Source organism: Indicator indicator, chromosome 16, assembly GCF_027791375.1.
Source record: "Indicator indicator isolate 239-I01 chromosome 16, UM_Iind_1.1, whole genome shotgun sequence".
NCBI lineage: Eukaryota > Metazoa > Chordata > Aves > Piciformes > Indicatoridae > Indicator > Indicator indicator.
Genome location: NC_072025.1, coordinates 6,729,427 through 6,745,462, shown reverse-complemented (window position 1 = coordinate 6,745,462; position 16,036 = coordinate 6,729,427). Strand labels below are relative to the sequence as shown.

Sequence of the window (16,036 nt, the reverse complement as noted above, 5' to 3'; positions counted from 1 at the left end):
CTCTCACAATAGCTATAGAATTTCAAATGTCTGCAAGGCAGATACTACCCTTCTACAACACTACAGCTCTGGTATTATGACATTCCCCTATCATTCTACTACCTGAGTGATGTCAGTGTAAATTCAGGCACCATTAGTAAATTTTTGACCAAACATATACACAGCACTGACAAAGGAGTAAACAACCCTTCAGCTTACCAGTATGTGTAAAAAAGACACCGACAAAATGGAAAATAATATTTTTTTTTATGATAAATTAATCCTATTATTTCCTCATTGCCCCGGAAAAGTGAAAAGACACTATTTACTCATCAATCCTTTATTCTTTCTTTAAGGATTCCTTTTACTGCAATTCAACACTGTTTACTTTGTAAGTAAGAAAATGGTAAAACTAAGTAGTCATGAAAGAATCCTCAATGCCTGTGTCCCTTGCTTTCCCTCTCCCTGCGCTTTAACTCTTCTTTGTAGCAGTATGAACAGTAATTGTCAGTCTCAGGACGACCATAAAAGGAACAGTTCTCCTTCTTACAGCGGTTCTGCTGGATGGAGTATATTGGGCAAACTGTGCTTCTGCCTTGGTTTTTATCATTGTTCAACCAGGTCTGAGGAGCATCCTCATCGGCATATTCTAAGCAGTCTCTAATATCACCAGTATTGAATCCATTTGTATATGTCTGGGACTTGTGTTCAGTAGGCATGGCATAGCTCAGCGATTCCACAGTGTTCACCGTACGGATGCCAGATATCCGGGCTGGGCTATAGCTCTGAGAAGACAGTGACCTGTTTTGTTGGGGGTAGGTGGCACAAGTTTTTAAGGTGCCAACTACTGGCTTGTAGGTATCATCTTGGAAGCTCGATGGCTTGCAGTTGACATCATGCAAATGGATGACGCTTTGCCTTTGAACAGGTGGTGTATGGCTATAGTGGGCAGATACTGGAATGGGTCCACTTTTCTTAGCACCATTACTAGGTGAAGAAAATGACCCGGGAGTGGGACTAGTGCGATCTTTAAATTTTAAAACCAGCTGAGTTGTATGGCTTTGCGGCAAGATGGGTGATGCCCTGTCCTGAGGAGATGTTTCTAATTTTTCTTTTGAGTATGCTTCTGGCTCAAGTTTCCTATTAGATGACCCATTCAGTGCAGCCTTCTTTTCAGCATCCTTTCTTTTCTGTTCCTGTTCTGCATTGAAACGCTCCTGTGCACTGGTCAAGTAATAGCCTATCATCTCCTCATGGAACTGATGCCTATGACTGGTCAGCAGAAGGCCAGCAAAAATAAACTTTCGTTCACCCTGCATGGCAGCTCTCAAAATATTTAAGCTGAGTTTCACGTCAGTGCTGTACTTCCATGGGTCAGACTGCTTATCAGAGAAGGATTTGGTGTTCATCTTTTCAGTGGGCGAATTGCTAGCTCTGTCAGTTGGTGATGGAGTGGTCTTTTCAGATGGAGAAGTGCTTGCAGACTGTCCAGATTCCTCTTTGCTCCCTTTTCGAGACTTAGACTTCTTCTCTTTGACTTTCTCTACTGTGTCACCGTTTTTCCCATTTCCTGAATTAGCTCTGCTCATTTTGCCATGTACCAGGCCTCCAAGACCACCCATATTCTTTTTCAATTTGATTCCCAAGGTTTTACTGAGGCTTCCTATTTTATTGGCAACTGAATCCGTCCTGGTTTTGTCTTTATCTTTCCTCTGTTTGTCCTTTTCTTTTTCTTTACTGCTTTTGCCATTATTGCCGTTGGAATTACTACAGATGGAATCTCGGTCTGAGTCCATTGAGTCAGCCAGAGACTGAACGTCTTCCCCAGCTGAAGCTGTAGGGGATTCTGGTTGAGCCAAAGGGGCCTGCTATGGAAAAGTAATTACAATTAGATACAGCAAAATCAGTTTCATACAGGCACTTGGTGCAAAACAAACAAATCCAACATAGATTTTTGACATTGATTTTCAACGTACTTTTAATTTATGCACTGATATTTTAGAGTGGCTTCTTCACCAAATAAAGCTTGTCTGGCTGACTATGTATTTTGCTTGTTCCTACATTAGCTTCTGGCTCATGTCAAGCACATTTGTAGAACAGAAGTCATTCACTCAGAGGTTCTGTGAAAACTGGTGTCTGAATAATGGAGAGGTGTGAGTGTGTGCTCCTGTCGAGCGGGAGACTGCAGCACAGCCTCCCTGCTTGCCTTGACCAGCTGGGTAGCTGGCCAGCACAGAGATCAGCCCTTCAGCAGCAAGCCTCTGCAATACAGGCTGCCTCTCAGCCAGGGGGAAGACAGGAAACAGGGAAAGAGGCTGGTAACACTGATGGAAGAGAAATGAGGCTCTGCTGAAAGCTCTGTGAGAGGAGTGCAGCACACAAACCTGCAGGTAGCTACATTTCAAAACTGATTATGTTCAAAGCCCAACTTATTTAAATGGATTTCCTCACTGGCTGGCTCTCTGGTGCATGAAAAATCAAAAGGTACCACAGCTAAACATCCTGCCTGAAATATTAAACATTAAACTTTGGCAAGCAGACTGAGGGATACAATGAGATATATTCATTCTTACTGGAAATACAGCACAGACAAAACTAGTGGCAGAAGCCTGGGTTGCAATTTATGTTTTAGGTAAAGTGATATAACAACTATCTTGAAAATGCAATGCTGAAGGTCTTAGGATACTTTAAAATGCAGATCTGTTAGTTTACTCTTGCTTTCAGGCACCATAAAGCTAAAATCTGCTAGAGATAAATATGGAACATCTAACTAACCATGATGCGGAAAAAAACCAAAACCAAATCAAATAAAAACCCCCTGCTCTGGTGATGTACACACTTCCACTACAGAAATGCATGCCTGCTTCTTGTCTCTGGCTGAAATCTGTCCCTCTGAAATCCCTGTGCACCCCAGTCCCAGTCAGGAGCAGAGCTGTTGTCCCCATTTGGCAAAGGAGGAAATGAGTGTTAAAGTGACCTGACCATGCTCATGTGGCAAATGTGAAGCAGGGAAGGTAACCCAGGTCATACATGTTTCAGGCTCACAGCTTACAACCAGAGGATCGTTTTGCCTGTTCTTTTTTTGATGTGGTAGCTACCACTGTAGAAACTGCAGAAAAATGGATTTTTCCCTTTTTGCAGCTTGTTAAATGCTTTTTCCTTTTATATTCTGTTCCTCCTTTCAAATCCCATCTGTGTAGGCTGTCTAAATCACCTCCATCCTCTCCTAGCAACCTTTTGCCTCCAGACTAACCCCTCAATCCTATTCAGTAATTTGCAGAGTAATTTGCAGCTGACTAGGTGCCAGCTGGGCATGATTCTAAAATAGCTTTCTGAAAGAACCAGGCTCCAGTTCAGCACCAGTCTGTGGCCTTTTGTCAGCCGCTACACTGGGATCTGTCCAGAGGTGCGTATGTATTCTCAGAAAGACAAAGGACTTGGGATTGGTGACCCAACAGTGGCTTTAGGAGAGCAAGCCAAAGTTCTGAGAAAATAATATGGAGAAAAGGTCTCTCTTAAGGTTTTCCTGAACTACATAGACTACTCAAATAAGTAACAGGAAGATTAAGCTATGAAACACACTTCAAAACAGAGCATGAGCTGCAGAAAATATACAAGCAATTGCGTTATTAAAACAAATAACTGGAAAAATCTACAAGCCTGACTGCGATGATGAGCCAGGAATGACTTGTCCCTGCTGCTAGGACACTGAGGTGTTTCCAGGCAGCTGGCCAGTTCAGGCAGCCTACCCTACTCAAAAAGCTGTTGTGCCTTGTACCTCTCATCTTGTTGAGACCTAGGAGGAAGTTTACCTTACCCGTGTCTCAGATGGTATGCGTATCCATGTTACATTCATATAGCTGTGTAGAAGATTAAGCTTTGCCTCAAGAGACAGAATCAAACTAAGGATGAAAAAAGAAAGAAACAAACAGTCAAAAAGCCTGAAAGAAAAAGCAATACTTCTTAACAGGGATAGATTAACAGCAGCCTGAATTGTGACCATCAGCTGGAAACCCACCCATGTCTTCTCTCACGTAACCAGAAAACATGAACAAAGCCCTCTCTGTAAGTAGTTCTCCCAGTATTTCAATCAGGTATGGCTCAAGACATTTAACACTGAAGTTACAGAAAGGTCTTACTTGGCCAGTCTGGTGTTATCATTGTCATCTTTTCCCCACTCCCAGTCTTTCCCAGGATCGACTGCAAAGTGCAAAGGCAGTAACTTGTGTTCAGAGTCAGTCAGGGGGATCACCGCTGAAGCAGAGAAGAAACAAGGATTGGGGGGGAGGGGGAACAAAAATTACATAAAAAAAATCATTCAGCTGTGAAAAGCAACATTAACTGGTTGAAGAACAAGGGCAGAATTTGAGTGTGCTGCAGAATTCTCTCATTCAGAGCTCCACAAATGTTTTATACCAGGCCCTGTTTCTCTATTTTGATGGTTGTGCAGTAGAAGAGAAGAGGGAGAGGCTAAGACATGATTGCTCCTGGAGTGAAAGATAGTCACCTGTGCTGGAGGGGAGACCTCAGCTCAACGCTGCTGTTCTGTAATGCACAATAAACATTTCCTGGAGACAGAGCCAGCAGGACAGCAGAAAGTAATAAAAAGCGGAAACATCCCTGCCTGTCTCTTACACAGATGCACATACTTGTAAATTATTTTGTCTTTACAGTTTAGTACCTTTTTGTTTTCCACTGTCAGAGAAACAAACATACACTGATAGTGTTAAGAAAGCAAGCAAAACCCAGTTACAGTAATTTTGGTCTTAAACTGTAAATTCACATAATTGAGGAGTTATGGGTTAAGAGATCAGTTTGAGGGCTGTTTGGAGTGCAGTGAAAAGACCATTACTGCTGTTACATTACAGCATTAATGTCTAGCTGCTTTGGCTCTTCTGTCCTTTTCACTCTCTGCTAGGGCTCTGCCTTCTGACTCATATCTTAGTGATTCTGCTCTAGCCTCGGCATGCAGGGACTGCACTCTGATTTTATATAGTGTCTATCATTCATCACCAGTAAGAAACTAAGAGAAAACACTGTCAGCTTTAATTAAAGCCAGCAATTTGCTTTCATTTCAACAGGAAAAAAAAAAAATCTGGGTGGAATCCTCAGCATGGTGCAGGTCACTGCTGCTCCTCTGACAACCAATCAAGGAATTTAATTTTCTGAACCAGAACCCATAAGGACTTTGTCTAGGTATTCGTTCCAGCAAAACCAAGGAGCAAACAAACCTGGAGAAATCACTCAAACATCATGGTACCAAATTACTGAAAACTGATTGCACTTCCTGGTTATATGCCATTTACAATCTTTTCTGCAGTTCAGAAAACACATTGTCAAAACAAAGGTACAACATTTTTTGTTAAATATTCTTCCTCAGCTAGCAGAATGCAGGAAACTTAATCTGTGTTTTCAATTAACATGGTGAGGTCGGTATTTGGTTCAGACAGTTTGACAGCTGCTGCAGAAAGCATATAGCCAGTCTCATCTTCGCAGGCTGGAAATGAAAAGGTCAAACCTCTACCAATGTCATGGAAACATTGCCCCCTACTGCTAATAGGAGGGAATTCTTCAAATATTCTCCTTAAGTGCAAATGTAGTACAGAACAGCTAGGGATGAATTAACTTTGGTTGCAGATAACAGGATGGTGAGTATGTTTTGTCTCTTTAGATGCACTTACAGTACTGCTCAAAATTATATGATAAAAGATTATACGCTAAAGCAGAACTTCAGGTGCTTACATCAGCATTTACTCCCAGCAGGATAAACACGTAGGGATGAATATGCAGCAGTTCAGACAGCTTCAGATGCTGCTCATGTCATCCAGTTGCATATGACTGTAAGTTATGAATGGCTTGGCTGTTGGAGATGCTCCTTTTAGGGGCCCTAGGCCACACTCTGACAGTTCAAAATCTGGCTATGTACTGTGACACCTGGTCCACTGTTTTCTGACTCTTAACAATTGTGGGTCTCCCTTCCTCTGTACCAAAGCTTCCAACATCTCTATGCTGACAAGGTACAAAAAGTAGGCATTATTAGAGCATCCTTGTGCCAATCTATTTCCTGTTACAGTATTTGAAGAAGAATAGCAATGCTGTGTTAGCTGTTAGGCTGCTGCAGTCTCTAACAGCAACCAGCTTGGCAGCTGAAAGCTAAAGTATCCCCTTCATCCAAGACTCAATGCCAAGTACCCTCTGCTGCTGTACAGAACTAAAGCCTCTATGTTCAAGGCCCTGCAGTAAAACATATAGAATCAGATGATACAAAACAAATACTACTTAGATTCAATAACCCTTGTAATTAACCTGGATGAACTTACACATGAACAAAGCCAGTATCTAATTTTGCTGATGCTGTGATGGTATTTGGCAGTGTTTTCTCTCCCAGCAGTTTTCCTGTGTGACTACGTGTGTATGAAAATCTTACAGAAAGACATTTTCTAACCACAAAAAGCATATTTAACATTATTGCTAGCACTTGTTGGAGAAATCAACTATGTGACCTTCTTATCAAACCCAAGATTTTGCAGTGTGTAATTAACAGCAATATATGGCTTGTAACATTAGGAGTATTTCAGTAGGTGGCACCAAGGTGTATTAACAAATACTTTAACCCATACTGAAAGGTAGGGAGAGAGCAGCTGAAAGTCATTTCCCTCACTGCCTTTTGTCGATCCTGTTCCTTAAAGGATGCCACAACAGCAGAAGGTCTAGTGGGGGACAGTTATCCTATCTACAGAGTTAGTGCAGAAACACTTAAGTTCTGTGTATTTAATCAAGCTATTTACACACATAAGCTCTTTTAAGACCTGTGATAATGAATATGAAGGCAGATAGGTGTGCCTGAAATATATGAGGTTACTGACTCAGGACACTGATATTCCAATCCCAACTGTTAGAAATGAAGAAATGCACTCTGCCTACTCTAGAAATTGTCTTTTTTTCACCACCAACAGAACTGTGATCTAAAAGAAGATCAAGACCAAGGACAGGCAGAGTTGTTCTCCAAGACAACTCCTCTACATTTTGTAATTTAGATATACATGCATGAGCTGCTAACTTAATAGCATGCTGGCATTACAGTCCTGGTCACACTGTACCATCAGCAACCATCAACAGCATCCTTAAAAAGGCTCTACAAAACTTTATCTTCAGTCATATCACATTATTGCATTAGAATGATAGGAATTTGCTTTGCAGACTTTAATTTCTCACAAGGTATTTCCCATCACCTCAGTGTACTCTTTTGAAAATGGCTCCCACATGGAAAGCATTTTCCTAAGGGCTGCTCTCCTATAGGCTGAGCACTGGAAGACAGCTGCAGTGTCCGAGGGTACAGTGCAAAGGCCAGACCTATTGCCAAGCACCTACCTACAAATCCCTGAAATAGCTATGTGCCACTGAACATTTGCACTGGATTGATTTTATCATTGAATATGTGATCAACCTTATTCTTTCTGTCTTAACAATTCAGTCTCTCAGCAGTATGAAGTTTGCCAACACCACATGCCATCCTTTGTAGTGTCTTCCATCTTGCCCAACCTCATGTAAAAAACTCTCTGCTCCTTCCAAGAAGGATAGTTTAACTGGTTGTCAAATTCTTGCATGAAAATGTCTACAACAAAACCTGTTGTCCAAGAGTTTTATTCCTCCTTTGCCTCATTCTTTCCCTCTGTTTAGCACAGCTGCAGCATGCTGGCTCATAAGCATGGAAAGTGCCCAACACATCCAGAATCAGGTGAAATGCACATAGCGTTAGGGAATTCAATGAAGGATATTTAGCAGCCTCTAACTCTCTCTAGGGAGGGGAGCAAAACGAAATTCACTCAGGAGGTGGCAACAGCCAGCATACATTCCATATTTACATTACAGGTATATGCATTCATAAGGGGAACACCTCCACAGTGCCATCAGGCAAAACAAAGAGGACTCATACCTAACAGCAAAACTCTACTGGATAGTTGTAAAGCCTCATCACATTACTGACAAAGCACTTTTCCCTTTCCCACAAAGGAGCAAAGACAGACAGGAGTTCATCTCACAGCTTTCTGTTACTAAGCTGTTACAAATAAGGCCACTTATAGCTAGCACTTAGGCTACTGATACAGGAACAAATTCAGTCCTAAAGCTCTTGTCACTCCCAGTCCAGGAAACTCCAACTTGACACAGAAATTTTTGCTCATTTCTGTCATTGTTCCAAAGTAAAACAGAAGACAGCAAGAAGATTAAAATGCTTAAACTAAGTATTTTTAAATGAAAGAAGTGCATTTAAGCACACCAAAAGTGAGATTTTTCCATCACATGCCTTTTCAGTAGTAATCTGACTCACACTTAATCTTCTCAACACTTTACTAATCCAAGAACACAGAAGCACAGCAGGTAACTATGATTACACCTATTTATATATGGAACTGACAGAAAGAGTTTAAGTGCCAAAGACAGTGATAGCATAAGAATTAGGACCAAAGAGGTCTTGGCTCTCAGTCTTGTGATGAAGCCACTTAGACTCTTAAGAATGCAGCAATAAAATGTTAGTGGATATTGTTTCCTTTCTGATAGACGAATACATCTAGAGGTAGAAAGAAAGTCTTTTGTATGTTGTATTCAATATACACCCTTGGCTTGCTGTGTTTACAGCATACCTTGCTCTCTCTGTTGATCTTTTTGTTCCATGGAAACAAGAGCAGAGAAATGGGCCTGATCATAGGCTAGCACAAGTGGTGAGCAATGGCATCTGTTTGGTAGAACTTCAAGTGGCAAATAAATTCCTCCAAATGGTATAGGTGCAAATGCTGCAAAGAAAAATGAGATTTTTGTTATTTTTTACACTATATCAAAGAACAGACAGTGATGTTGGTTCTTCTGTATGTAACCACATACAATACTACAACAGTTTGAGAGCTCCAGAAGAGCCTAAGGTGGATTAATCAATGTAGAAATGTCATAACAACAGGTAAAATATCATTATAAAAACATCAGGAAATATCAGCCAGGTGGAAAGGGACCTGGGGGTACTGGTTGACAGCTGCCTGAACATGAGCCAGCAGTGTGCCCAGGTGGCCAAGAGAGCCAATGGCATCCTGGCCTGCATCAGGCATAGTGTGGCCAGCAGGAGCAGGGAGGTCATTGTACCCCTGTACACAGCACTGGTTAGGCCACACCTTGAGTACTGTGTCCAGTTCTGGGCCCCTCAGTTTAGGAAAGATGTTGAATTGCTGGAGCATGTCCAGAGAAGGGCAACGAGGCTGGTGAGAGGCCTTGAGCACAAGCCCTATGAGGAGAGGCTGAGGGAGCTGGGACTGTTTAGCCTGGAGAAGAGGAGGCTCAGGGGTGACCTCAGTGCTGTCTACAACTACCTGAAGGGAGGTTGTAGCCAGGAGGGGGTTGGTCTCTTCTCCCAGGCAACCAGCACCAGAACAAGAGGACACAGTCTCAAGCTGTGCCAGGGGAGGTTTAGGCTGGAGGTGAGGAGAAAGTTCTTCACAGAGAGAGTGGTTGGCCATTGGAATGGGCTGCCCAGGGAGGTGGTGGAGTCACCATCCCTGGAGGTGTTCAAGAGGGGACTGGACGTGGCACTTGGTGCCATGGTTTAGATAGTCATGAGGTTTAGGGTGACAGGTTGGACTCGATGATCTTTGAGGTCTCTTCCAGCCTTCTTGATTCTATGATTCTATAATAACAACAGTAATCACAGAATGGCTAAGGTTGGAAGGGACCTTAGAGATCATCGACTCCAACCTTCCCACCACTGGCAGGGACACATCTCAGCTAGACTCATGGCCTCATCCAACCTGGCCTTGAACACCCCCAGGGAGGAGGCATCCACAGCCTCCCTGGAAAACCTACTCCAGAGTCTCACTCACAGCCCTCATATTAGAGAACTTCTTCCTAAGATCCAGCCTAAACTTACTCTCCCTCGCTTAAAACCATTCCCTTTGTCCTACTGCTAGAGACCCTTATGAAAAGTCCCTCTCCAGCCTTCCTGTATGATCCCTTCAGGTATTGAAAGGCAGCTACAAGGTACCACCAGAATCTTCTCTTCCCTAGGCTGAACAAGCCCAGCTACCTCAACCTATCTTTATAGCAGAGGTGTTCCAGCCTTTGGATCATCTTTATGGCCTTCCTCTGGACTTGATCCAACAGCTCTGTGTCCTCCTTAGAATGGGGGCACCAGAACTGGACGCAGTATTCAAGGTGGAGTCTCACAAGAGCAGAGCAAAGGGGAAGAATCATCTCTCCTGACCTGCTCTTACATATATTTTCCTTGCTTCAGTTGTTTAATAATAAAGATATTAAGGTCTTGATGAGTCTCACACAAGTATGATACATAGATGATATATGAAATGTATGACTGATTCAATTGACAAACGTGTAGAAATTTCTTATGAAAAACTCTTACCTTCTCCCCCTGAGTCTCGTAACATAGTGTCTGCTACTACAACAATAGGTCTTCTCAAAATATGGGCTAAGACAAAAACATGGAACTCTTCTAAGCTTTCATACACTGGATCTTCTGAATTATCAACTCTGGAAAACACAACATTGAATCTTTTTGAACCAACTTGAACCAGTCATTGAAATTTTAGTGAACCAACACAGTGCAGCAGCTATTTCTTCTTCCTTGTCACTCGTATTCCTAGTCTTCTGAAACACATATGCCAGTTATTGAAATAAGGAACATAAGAAAATGGAAAGGAAAATATATTTTGGGAAGAGAATAACAGCAACAGAGAAAATGCTTTCACTTGTAGACACCACACTAGTTTAGTACTCAACAAAATTCATTACTTTCTGATATTGTTTGATAGCCTAATGGGAATAAAAAAGGTAATTCCTAGGCAAGCTCCTGCTGTAAATATGTTTGCCACAAAAAAATCGTCATTTCATATGACATCCTTAGCACACCAGACTCTACAATGAGATGTGTTTTTCTATCTCCTCTAAACAAAATACAGGTGTGTACCTTGGCAATGTAAGAAACACTGATAGCAGCTTGAGAAAGGAGGAATTTTTTTCCCTTCGATTTTTACCAAAACGTATTTTTTTTTAAGATGGGCAGGGGGTATCTCTGTAAGGAACTAGAGATCCATTTTCCTATTAGATTTTCCAGTAAGATTAATTTCACCTACTTTCAGGCATCTAAAATCAGAAGTCTAAACATTTTACCTGGGCTGCCTTGAAATTTAACTGAAATTAATTCCTCTGCTCATGTAAAGTTAAGTTTGCAAACAATGAAATCCACATATACAGAAGCATATAAATCTGTGTTGCAGAATCCTGCTCAGTCAGGGCAATCTAAATAATTTAACTTGACTGTAAGAATAAAAAAGAAAAAAAAATCTCAGTCTATCCTACAAGATCACTGATAATTTGAATCCAAACAGAGTGGTAACCTGCTCAACATTCCAAAGTGTGTCACTCTTAGGAAAAATCCAATTTGTACTGCAGTCAGTAATGAAAAAAAAAAATCCAAAATCTGAAAGGGGAAAGTCACCCACCCTGCTGTTCCACCTGGCTGTCTGCTGTCTGTTTTTCTCCTTTGCCTGTAAAAAAGTGACCAAGATCTGTTTTCATGTCCCTGTGGTAACTCTGCTCTTCTTTCCCATGCATACACTCCAGATTCTCAGTTTATCCAGTTGACTTGTAGCAGCTATTTCAAGTTTAAATTAAGTTTCAGGATTCAAGGAGAATAAGAGACCAATGCCTACAGACTGCTGAGATGCACTAAAACAACACAAGGATTAAGTTTTTCAACCTGGTGGTTAGACACAAGCATGAAGCCAGAATGAAATCTGAGTTCATATCTTGATCAGCCACTGTTCCATTTCTAAAACCTTCTCTTTTACTGCTTAAGAATTCCAAAATTAAACCAACATACATCACAGCTTACTAGCCAGTATAAACTTCTGCTGTAGGTAGGTGTAAGAACCTATCCATTGATTTCCTTACACAGTTTTCAGCAATGAGCTTCAACTCAAACAAAAAAAAAAAAACAAACAACAATCTGCACACTATTAGGTCATTTCCCTTCTTTTCTTCAGGAGGAAAAAATAAGCATACTACATTGCCTAAAAGAGACAGAATGTGAATGATTTGAGTTCCAATTTTTTAGTCTTAAAAAATATCAATATTTTTTTTCCTCAGGCAAAAAACAACATATAAGAAGCACTTTTGAAGGCATATAATAAAAGAGAAAAACTTAATTAACTTTCGCTAGGTTGTTTTGGTTTTATGCTATTTTGCATTTAATTTTGTGCGAATGCATACTTTTGTATAAAACACCTTCTGTGGTATGTGAGATGCAAACATCTGTCAAACAGGAAATATCTTGAATTCAACAAAAACTTATCAATAAGGAAAAAACAATCATTCCATAGGTACTAGCACTTAATGTGACATAATCCTGATCTCTCCTTTGTTATGAATTGTCTCTCTTTTCTAGACTCTAGGATATCCACTCTTTTCACATCTGAATAGCTCTCTGAACTAGCAGATTTGAATCACCACGGCATTTTGATTATTTCCAGGCTGTGTTTGGCTTAAGTACAATTTATATCAACTGAAAATAGGCCAGATGGAAAGATTTATTAGCCATCAAAACTTCAATAAGGAAAAGATACACTGTTACAATGAACCTTTTCCTGTCTACACCCTATAATTGCAGCATATATCAGACAACTGAAAAGAAGCAGCTCTCCTATACTAGACAACTAGATCAAAAAAAAGCAGTTTTAATGCAATGTCTTTGTTAAGTGATCTGAACTAAATTCTCTACAGGATGAAGGTCTTTGATGGACAGAGTGGTTCTGTATGAAGAATTGTCTGTTGAAATGCTCTAAATACCTAACCAAGCCCAAAACCTCAGAGATTACATGCATTTGAGAGGTACTTCCTGGTTTTCTTGCCTTAAATAAAACCCTAACAGCACATGGGAAGATTACAGCTGTATTCCCTCTCTTTTCCCCCATTTAAAATCACTTGACTTATTAATAAGACAATTCCAAAGCATATGAGGCAGCTAGCTAGAAGATGACAGTTAATACTAAATAAGAAGAGCATCCACTTTCAAGATCAGTATTAGCTCACAACACATCGTCAAGCTTTCAACTCTGCTAGGTGTTCAAGAGGTGAAGAACAAGACTGATTTTCCATTTTAGCACTAGAAGAGGTTTTGAAATCTGTTACTGACAACAAGTCTGCGAAATGAAGGAATGAGTTGGAATTTTCTCCTTAGCAGGACTGCGATGATAGGTTCTTAATAAAACCAGAGGGTATAAGACATTTACTTTTTTTTCAAAGCAGTTGCTGCAATAGAGATAAATGAAAAATTAGGTTAATCTGAAATTTAGTTTTTACATTTACAGAAAGATGTGCAAATCTGCTTCAAAACAAGAATCTGCTTAAAACTTAATTAGTTTCCTCAGCTTCGGGGCTTGAAGGATTTTACATGTTGGAAACAAGAACTTAAGAATGAGATTTTCTGTTTCCTTTTTTGTTTTTTTGACTTTTTCTTCTTCTAACTTCCAAGTCTCAGAACAAGAGAGCTCTCAAAGCAGAAATCTTTAGATTTAGTGACAACTGCAGATCTTCTTCACAAGTAGTTAATTCTGAAAGACAACTTGAAGGAACTTGCAGGTGAATGAGACAGCATAATTCCAGACTTAGGCTTGTCACTGAATTCTTTTGAAGCAGATACAATTTCTGATGCTTTAGTTAATTCTGACACCAAATGAGAAAGTCTCATCTACAATTCAAAGACTAAACTTTCTTAATAGAGAACCCACCTAGAGAATGTAACATACTCTACTGCAAAAATACTATTTTGAACATGGGTACATTAAACTGAGAAAATACATTATTCTGTCATATTCATTCTATCTTTGGCATGGCTGTAAAGAGAAATACACATTCACACATTTGATTGGCTAAGTGTCTTTCCTGATTCCTCTTTCACTATTTTAAAGAAAAAAAACCTCTGTTTCCTATTTATCCTTCCTTTATTTTGATTGGAAAAAAAATACATGGGAACCACAATGAGAACATCTAAATATTTTTTTATGTAATAGTGATGCTCTCTATTTAAGTATCTGGCAATTAAAAGATGGTTAATTGACTGGCAAATACAATATTTGAGGATATCTCTGACTGGTAGATACTGAAACTACGTTATCTGTGAAACATACAGAATGAAATGTACAGAATAAGGGCAGAGAAAATTGATGGTGAACCCCCAAATTTAACAGTGAACTGAACTGTATTACAAAGACTAAACTGTATCAACAGGAAAATATCTACAAACCCAAGAAACAAACTAGAGAGTAAAATGAAAACTGACATTTGGGGATTTTTTTTCCCCTCAAAGTAAACAAAAGTGAGACACATTATGCCTGATTTTCTAAACCATGTCCTCCTGCATTAATAGAACTGCCTATCCTAGACATCACAGGGTTAAAAGGAAAATACAGTAAGTCTTTCAAAGCCCAGAGAGTATTTTTCTAAAGACTGTGTTACTCCTCCTGCGTGCATGCCTTATTTTGACAATTTACTTATCACGACTTGCAATTTTCTTCAGAAGAAACAGTAACTAGGGGAAAAGATGAACTATGTAAACAAACACTAAATATTTTTACTGATAAACACCAGATACAAAACCTAAAGCTTATTCTGCATTTTAAGGCTGGTCAATAATTCTATACTTTGGGAATACCTGCACTGAAAGTGAGGTAAGGTTTAACATACTAGCTGTTTAAAGTAGATTTCTGTATGTGCATTGGGAGCGTTTTAATATGCTGTAGATATTATTTCTTCCCAATTTTTTTTCACAAACACGTTTCTATCCATTTTTTCCAATGTTTTGGTTATTTTCCTGCAACCATCAAATATTCTGGTACTTTTTATAATAAGCCAATTGATTGAAATGCTACCAATTGAATATAGTACAAAGATTAAAAATACTAAGCTAGTCTTCAAGAAGACAATCTCTTTGCTTACTTGCTTTTTAGCATGGGGTAGTAACTAGCAAACACTGAAGCTTTGCAAAGTGTAATCAAAGCAGCTGCTATCAGCCATACTTTTTAATGGAATCAATCTAGATAAACAGATATGAAATCAGGTAAGAATATAATCTGATGTGGTTCTTAGGAATACAGACACACCCTGTGCAGAATCTTCCAGCAACATCAGACTTTATTATGATGGCAGTGAATCATTTCACTTGAAATCAGTTTTACTTGAAAACCCTGTGTGATCATGAAATAATTCTTGTGTTTGAAAGCACTATTTATGTTACATGGGTTTAATAAAAGCTTAAAAAGTCAAAAGAGCGAGCAACTATTCCTACTGGTATGATACTAAATATGGATATTTTTAGTTAACTTTTTTTTTATAACTGTCCAAAGACTGTCATAGCATACTGGTTTTTCAGAGGAGTTTCACAAGACTACAAAGTGTAACTTGATATTCTACTTTCTATTTAAGAGGACACTACATACAAATAGTTCATCTTTTAATTTTAATGCCATAAATATCACTGCTGCCCTACCTCCCCATATGTTTAGGGTTAACAGCATTTTAAAAGTAGGAAATTGAAAGAATTACTTGGTGACTTGCCCTCCAAAAAAGATCTCTCTGACGATTTTCTGTTTGAACTACAAAGCAAAAAAGGACTGAAATAAAAGTATGACTAGTAGAAGAGGGCTTAAAGCTGTGCTAAAACACAGAAGGAGTGATATTTGGGTATAAACTACTTTCATTTAGAATGCTGTTAGAAGATGTGATGTTATTTTATCACTCCATGTCTTAGTGAAAATATCTGAGCAGTGGCTACCTTTTTGCTAAGTCTCCCTCAAAGGAAAAGCTACAGGTGTTCAATTAGATGAGGCACTTCATCTCCGTGAAGGTAAAATGCTACTGCCAACATGCTTGCTTCAGAAACCAAGGATTTATGTAACACAGTCTCTTTTGGATGCAAAGTAACCTCAAGTTAGTGTGGTAACTACAAGGAAATGTAGTCAAAGTGCTAAATAATGAAATGGGATGTTTGGATTATTACCTTCTA

General features: G+C 39.6%; 1 protein-coding gene across 2 annotated transcripts in view; it reads right to left on the bottom strand.

Moving 5' to 3' along the window:
* Positions 1 to 323: 323 nt before the first annotated feature.
* The window catches only part of OTUD7A (OTU deubiquitinase 7A), a 46,239-nt gene continuing 30,526 nt past the window's right edge, over positions 324 to 16,036 (bottom strand). The window contains exons 7-11 of one of the 2 annotated variants that reach the window (XM_054388020.1): positions 10,379 to 10,506; positions 8,622 to 8,771; positions 4,119 to 4,233; positions 3,797 to 3,881; positions 324 to 1,844 (exon numbers count right to left, since the gene is read on the bottom strand). In XM_054388020.1, the coding sequence (XP_054243995.1) occupies positions 414 to 1,844; positions 3,797 to 3,881; positions 4,119 to 4,233; positions 8,622 to 8,771; positions 10,379 to 10,506 (1,909 nt within the window). In that variant the 3' untranslated portion in view covers positions 324 to 413. Of the gene's footprint in view, positions 1,848 to 3,796; positions 3,882 to 4,118; positions 4,234 to 8,621; positions 8,772 to 10,378; positions 10,507 to 16,036 lie in introns of both variants that reach the window. The other variant, XM_054388019.1, reaches the window with a different exon arrangement.